Here is a 7,923-nt window from a genome sequence, read left to right as displayed (position 1 = left end):
ACCCAGCCTGTACTTGTGCTTGGATCTGTGGGATCCAAGGGGAATTAGGGATTAGGGGAAATGAATCCCACTTCCTGTCCGCAGGTCAGCTTGGTTCACAGCCATCGTGGTCAGGGCACTGTCAGAAGCTCACGCTGTAACTGTGAACTTGCAACATGGATGTGTTAGCTAGGAGAAAAACAGCTCGGTTTGGGGAAGGCAGGAAGCAGCTGTGGGGTGATTCTGTGACATCACTAGGTCACAACAGACTACAGCCAACAACTCACATACAAAAGGGTCTGCAAGCCCTTTACCTCGCACATCTTGAATACTGTGAATAGAAACTGAGGTATCAGCTAACTTACCAAAATGAATAGAATGCATCTACCTCTTCAAATGATGAGTTCATGTCCCCAAGTTTAGGAACATTTTTCTTATTTGACCACCTGAAAATAAATGGATACATTCAAGAAATAATATATATAATCTTAATTCATAACATGGCATGTGCTAAGTACAGAATCAAAATACCAAATCAGAGGCTCCCTTCCACCAAAACAGAGGGGCACCAGGAAAGAGGAAGAGAACAGGAGAGTTCCTTCTACACTCCTCCAGACTGGGCCTTTTTTGGGGATCTCCCCCAGAAAAGCAAACTCCTCCTGCCCAAGTTTGGTGTGCCTACAAGGAGACCTGATGGAGCACACGCTGTCTTTGTAGATGGTCGATTCTGCACACAATTCTCCTGGTAGAGAACCTTACAGGAAATGGACAACAGGTGCTCTGTGAATAACTCAGCTCTGTGGTAGGCTACAGCAAGTTTCTCCCATATTCCAAGGGAGTATGAGGGAATAATGGATGCTCTGCCTCCATTCCGTTTTTTACCTACAGAGAAGGAAATATTCCCGAAGCTCTAGAATTTGTTATTCCATGACATAGCATCCATCTCCAAGCAGAGAAGGGAACAACCCCTCTAACAACCACAGATCCAGGTCTGAATCTCTGGATTACTTGATAAAAGATTCAATAAATCTACTTTAAAGAATCAGTGGATTGTTAGAATATGCTGTAAAGTGCCTCACGCAGTAAAACACTTCCTTTCACACAGGTAAAAGGTGAAATAGACTTGTATTGTGACAGCCTTAATACAAAGTTTATTGGCAAGTGTGAATCAAATGCAGGAAAAAAAAGTCACACGCCTTAAAGAGAACCACCAAATATTGTTAATTTTATCTTCTCTTTTAACCAGCTAAATAGTGAACATAACTACTATCTTCTGTTAATGTCTCACCCTCGTAAGAAAATCATAAAAATGGAATTTTAAGTCAGTAGCACATACACACTTGGTATAGTAAATAATACTAAGGTGAAACAATGTGTTACACAAAAAGGACAGTAAGTAATATGGAGCTAAGAACAGACTTTTTAAATCTCACGGGTCCAACTCAGTATCACCAGTGTCAGTTCAGATTATTTTAAAATGAACTAACAGAGAATGCACAGACAATTTTACTTCTATTATATTTTAGTGAACAAATGCATCCTCCAGCATCTCTTCAAACAACATCTGTTACAGTGCCAGGAGTTTGCTGATCCTCCAGCAACAGCAAAGGCACTCTGACACAGCTTACCTGGCGTTTCTTTCAAAAACCGGTGAAAAAACTTCAAAGAAGTTTTCTTTTGCTTCACTTTTGGAAGGTACAGAGTTATCAAAAGTAGGGTCTATGCTGTTAAATGCTCGTCGTTTTACAGGGTCAGATAATATTTCATAAGCTGAAAAAAATAAGGTACCAGACATAAATCATGAGACTAAAGTGAGTCTTCCCCACAAGGTGGGAGTATTACAAAAAAGGTTCTAAATGTTTAAAAAGATGCTCTCAGATCTGTGTTGAGCCCAGCATTCTGTACAGCTTGATACTTAATTACTGCAGCAACACCAAACAGCATTGCTGTCAATGCCTGGTAAACTACTTAGGAGGAAAATGTTTATGAAAAACACCACATTTAACCATTATGATGTAACAAAACAGATTATATTTTAAGTACATTTATAGCAGTAAATTTGGTTCAGGCACTGGGAGTTTGAGCACGGCATCTTCAAGATTTTATCCTGCCCCAGATCCTTGCAGATGAATTGACAAACACCAGCCTACCAAGACAGGCACAGAGTAAAAACAGTCCCGGAGTTAATATGATGTCTGAACTGGCAAGAACAGGAGCCACTCACTAGAATTTTTGCAGCCCATGATGAAGTTGTACTGAGACTTGGAAAGAGTATAAACCACCACGTAACTAATAGCCAAAACACGCACGTGCTCCCAGTTTTCCTGTTCTTACAGTCCTGCAACTGGGGAGCATCACATTACTGACTCTTTTACCCTGGAAATCACACACGCTGTAGCTTCAGTAAACTCCTGTCTCCTCTCAAGGAAGTGTGGGATTACTCAGTCTGTCAGTTCTACAGTCCCCACTATTTTTCAGCAAGAGTGAAAAGACATCAAAGGAAGCAAATTTGTGTTGTGATCATTCACGGGCTTCCTGCCTGCATCCCTGGGCAGAGCACACTGCGCCCTCAAGGTCAATGTAGGAGACCTTGGTGCTCCGTGATCCTGTAAACTGATCTCACTGCCCCTGTAAGTGGAGAAAGGAAGGACCGCTAATGAACTGCTGTCTGCCAGTCTTCCCTTTCCCTCTTGGAAGGGACTTCCCCCTCCCAATACTCTAAATGACCCCAGTTACTCTCTACATCGCAAGCTTCGGTAACCCTCATACCATTTTCTGATGCAAGCGATTCCGTGCACATCTGTTGGTTCCTCTTCCGCTTGAGATGTCCCTTCCATACAGATCCCCAATCCTACTCCCACACTGTTTCCCTGGCACTGTATCTCCCACTCATTCCTTTGCCAGACCCAGCTTTGAATCCCACCTACTTACTCCTGCCTTTCCGAGTTTCTTCTCTCCATTCCGTTACCACTTGCTCCTACTACAGATTCCCCTTTCCCTGCTATTGCATTTCCTTCCTCCACAGTGCGGCCCAGAAGCATTTCTCCTCTTCCCTGCCACTTTGTGCTTTGCTTTCTGTTTATCCTTAAACTTAGACAGTAAGCAGTTAAGGGTAAACTTATTTTGTTCCTGGTATGTAGAATGCACAGCATATTCCTGAATTCAGATGCAGGTTGTTCTTATTATAAAACATACAATGGTTTGGGTTGGAAGGGACGTTAAAGCCCATCCAGTTCCAACCCCCCTGCCATGGACAGGGACACCTTCCACTAGACCAGGTTGCTCAAAGCCTCATCCAGCCTGGCCTTGAAGACAGCCAGGGATGGGGCATCCACAACATCTCTGGGCAACCAGTTCCAGTGCTTCACCACCCTCTCCGGGAAGAATTTCTTCCTGATATCTAACCTAAACCTCCCCACTTGCAATTTAAACCCGTTACCCCTTGTCCTGTCTCTACAGGCCCTTGTAAAAAGTCCCCTCCCAGCCTCCTTGTAGCCCCTTCAGGTACTGGTGAAGGTGCTATAAGGTCTCCCTGGAGCCTTCTCTTCTCCAGGCTGAACAAGCCCAACTCTCTCAGCCTGTCCCCGAAGGAGAGGTGACAGTTTCCAACAGGACTGTGACCGTGGAAAAAAAAAAATTCTTTGGCAACTTTCTTCCTTCCAATAACTCCGAGGGAGAATGAAGATATCATTAGCTTGTCTGACACATCATTTAACATTTTAACTAGTATTGTAAGAAGTCACCCAGAAGAAGAAAGTTGAGAACACACAAATTCCAAGATTTTCCCCCCGCCCTGACCTTACTGAGTCAAAAAAATTGTTTAACATAAACAAAAAAGCCAAATTCCAAAGCATTTCTAGAGGCACAAGGCATATCCCTAGAGCACTCCCTATGCTTTTGGAATCAGCCAGCAGCAGTGCTCTAGGTCACTACAGGCAAGAAAGCAAACGTCACTCAACTGAGTTCACTCTCTCATCTGTGGGCAAAAAGGCAGCTTCAGGCAGCTGAAGAAACTGATATCCTACATCAAACCAACAGATGCCCTGTTGGCAGGGTAAGCCCATCAGATTTTGGATTTTCCAACTGCTGTTGGTATCCTAGGGGAATTACTTCCGAGCACGTTGGGTTATCCCAGGTATGTGGCTACCTCTAGTGGGTCATCTTCGCCTTCGCTGCTACAAGCGTTTTGTCACCGAGTGCCACCGCACACGTTTATCAGCTGCATTCCCATGCTGCCTCCACCCAGAGGGACGGGATACTGCTGTAATCTCTGTTTATTGAGGCAGTTTTCTAAAGTGGAAAAGAACTTCTCTGGTTGTTTTAGTAACGGACAATTCTTTCAAAGCCTAACAGAGCGCTACACGCACATTTCAGATAATCGAGTAGACCGAGAGAGGATCTATGACAGGAGATTAATTGCTTACCTTTAGTTATGCATGTAAAGTAATCATTATCACCTTCTCCTATCTGTTCCCCTGCAGCTTTTCGCTTGTCTGGATGATGTTTCAAAACCATGGATTTATCTAGCAAACAGATGCATTAGGTTTAGAAATGCTTCATCATCAACAGTTTATTTTATCACCAACTACAGAGTAATTCAATAATTCCAACTGACATTTCTCTAAAGAGATCCTTAACAAAATAATAACAAAACCAACCCCCAAGAAAAAGATATGAGTTAATGAACTTTCTTTGAATTAACACTATCGTCAGAATTCAAATGACTTTGTCTTTGCTGGGACACAGTAACTGCAACTCAGAAACTCTATTCCCCCTTCAACAGCTGAAGAAGTACTGGTTTTTGGGGACTTTAACAGCATGCACAGCAAAGCACTTCAGTAACTCTATGCGTACTGTTTCAGGACCTAAATTGTGGAAGATTGTACAACGCCCTGTGCAACCATATTGGAAAGATAAAGAAAAATAGTTAACGTAATTTTAGTTGTTATAATGAAAAGCAAAGTAGCTCAGGTACAATAAGAATTGTATTCTATCCCTTTACTCAAGATCTGAACACAATCCAGATGAAATTTAGCAAGGAAACGACAGTTGTGACCCGGGAAGACTGCTGCGCTTACCCATGGATAACAGGAAGCACACACACTGCGGTCAACTCCCCTCTCTACTTACGCCTTAAAGCCCAAGATTTAATTAACACACAGAGAGCATCTACTGAAGTTGCCACCAAGGTTGTCTTAGTGTTTAAGCAGTAAAACCAGATTTTAAACCGACTTCTTTGCCAAAAGGCCTGGCCATATTATACAACACAAAAGGCACCTTCTTGGCCCACTATAAAACAGCAGTGGAAAGATACCATGGCGGTAGTCACAGCGACCCACCTTTTGGGAAACTAATCAGAATCCCTGTTAAAAACAGGGAAAACCCAGTATATGCTGGTGAGAAAGACTCACACTTCTATAGCACCACGTGAAAACTGAATGCTGTTGGGATCCTGACGGGAGAGATGCCCCAGTTCTTGCTTGACAAGATGAGTGAGACCACAGATCATCATCACTGGAATAGGCGTTGCTCTGCGCTACATTAGCTCACGCTCCACGGTGGCACTGCTAAACAACGTGTACCTGAGGCAACATAATTCCCTGTGCAAGTTGGTAATTTGCTAATTTCCACCCATTTTCATTTGGGAGTAATTTAAACTTCATCTGTGGTTTCACTGGGGTCAGCGATTCTCCTTGCACCGGTACAGTTACACAGGCGATCGCTTGCAAGATCGATTCACAAGACCATCAGCTTATTTCATAAAAGGCTACTGAGCAATCTTCAGAGTACTTTTAAATCTTCCTTGCTAAATACTTGCAACCTTCTTGCAAAGTCAAGTCTTGGCCATGTTGCTTTCTAGAAAAAAAGGGTTCTGAAGTGCAACATGTTGCTCCTTCATATGCGAGTACGATAAAACACCCCCAACCCCCTGCACGCACTTCTGAATCATGTCATGATTTAAGACATAGGCCCGTGACATCGTTAAGCAGTACAGTGACACTTCCAAGTTCTATTGTTCACTTACCCAAAATGGCAAGGAAACAACCTCACAAGACTACATTTTAAGAGCTTGGTGATATCCCAGGGATTGAGCCACAGGAACTCTATGGTTTTCCCATGGTAAAATGACTAAAGAAGGGCAAAGCTGAGCTTCTCAATGACCTCAGTAACTTTCAGTTACCTGAATACCTGAAAATTCAAGAGCTACTGCTCCATTCCCATGCAATGCTCAGTCTAATCAGCAACGTCCTCCTTAGACATTCAGTACCATTAATGTGGCAGCACTGTAGGGGGGCTTCAAGGTACCAACCTACTGAGACACAGGGCAGGGCTAGCTGTATTTCTCTGCCTTTCATTGAGCCTGGCTGCACTCAAAAATGCAGAAATGCACAGTTATCGTCTCTCAGTTGTTCACAAAAAACACAGGCAAGAAAGCTGAGAGGTGAACTCAGTGAAATTTTTGAATTCGTAAGCTTCAGGCCTGTGGAGTTTGGAGCTGTGGTGTGAACTCAGAAGGCTAAGAAGCAACACAAATCAAAGAGTAGGCATTTTTAGGCCTATGAAACAGTAAAAAGCTTGCTCATGACACGGATGCGTTTTCACACGGAAAACAGTTGCATACACCCGAAGGAAAGGTATGCTTGTGCAGGAAAGGTACTTACGAGCTGCTTTGATTTGTTTCTGAGTAGCCCTGTATCGTATATTTCCCAGCCCAAGGACTGCATAATGGTCTTGATTCTGAGGAGAGAAAAAAACACCCAACTCCAGTAAACACTGATAAATGCGACCTAAAAAACCACAACACATGCAGAAAAACAGTCCTCCTCCCCATCTTTTAAAAGCAAGAGGCAGAATTTTTGCCTCTCTCAGTAGTTAGAAAAAGAACATCTGTTGTCAAGGCCATCGTTACTGCATAACCAAATATGAATAAATTAAGCCAGTTACGGACATTCATGTAGCTTCATCTAAACGAACTAGATGATCTTTAAGGTCCCTTCCAACCCAAACTATTCTGTGATTCTATGAAACTGGAATAAAGCACTGAATCCTAGTAAGCCCAGTTCCTGGAAAACTGAATTGTTGTCTTTAATATTAAGAGCGCTAACGCAATTCCATGACAAGGGAGGCGGTAACAGGGAGAGGAGACACTTTCACTGCTTACAGGCTGTAAAATGAAAAGCGACAGTTCAAGTCTAACTGACCCTCATGTGCAGCTCAGTTTGCCCTCATCAAGCGGTTTTGTGAGGAAAACAAACCCAGCTGCAGTGCTAAGGGACACAAACAACTCGGATGGGAGTGGGAGGGGAGGAGGAAGGGGATCTTCAGCTGCTCGGAACAGCAGATAACTCTGACAGGATACTTCCACTGCAAATAGGTAACACTCATCTTTATCAACCGGATACCTTCCAGTCCTTCGGATCAAGGGTTTTTAACATAGGAAATTCTTCAAGCTGCAATTCTTCATCCCCTGATTCTTCAGAAAGTTCCTTCTCATCTTCAAGCTCCTGGAACGAGGCAGAAACATTTATGTTTCTCCTCTTAATAAACGCTTCAAACCATCTTCCCACAGGCTCCACTTGACAGAGTACTGATGCTATAAGCAAAAACATAAAAGCAACTTCACCTTCTGTGGTTTACTTTTTTTTTTTTTAATTAAACCCCATCAAAGCCCGCAGAAGTACTGCATCACACACGGCTGCAGACTGCCAGATCTTCTCAAACACCCCAGCCTGCTTTAAAGGCTGCGGGAGCCAGAACACGTTTATCAGACGGCCCCTTCCCTCGCTGCGTTCTCCAAACCTGAGAGGTGCTTTCCAGTCGAAGGGACGCACGTGTTCGGCGACACCGAGCATCCTGCTCGCTCGGGTAACAGCGGAGACAGCGGCGGCAGAGACCCCAGCACGGGCTGATCGCCGCGTTCCCGCTGCCCCGGGCGGCGACACC

The 7,923-nt window shown here is 43.7% G+C and overlaps 1 protein-coding gene across 1 annotated transcript; it reads right to left on the bottom strand.

Moving 5' to 3' along the window:
* Positions 1–326: 326 nt before the first annotated feature.
* Positions 327–7,573, bottom strand: LOC104516876 (dnaJ homolog subfamily C member 2-like; the record flags this gene model as incomplete). The annotated part of the gene is made up of 5 exons (XM_010161359.1): positions 327–425; positions 1,608–1,749; positions 4,404–4,502; positions 6,642–6,717; positions 7,383–7,573. Coding segments are annotated over 5 exons (593 nt in total), but the record flags the coding sequence as incomplete, so codon positions are not given.
* Between the last annotated feature and the right edge of the window lie 350 nt (positions 7,574–7,923).

The sequence above is a fragment of the Eurypyga helias genome, unplaced genomic scaffold (assembly GCF_000690775.1).
Source record: "Eurypyga helias isolate BGI_N326 unplaced genomic scaffold, ASM69077v1 Scaffold46761, whole genome shotgun sequence".
Taxonomy (NCBI): Eukaryota; Metazoa; Chordata; class Aves; order Eurypygiformes; family Eurypygidae; genus Eurypyga; species Eurypyga helias.
Note: the sequence above shows the minus strand (reverse complement) of the source record. Positions and strands in the feature narration are given on the sequence as shown.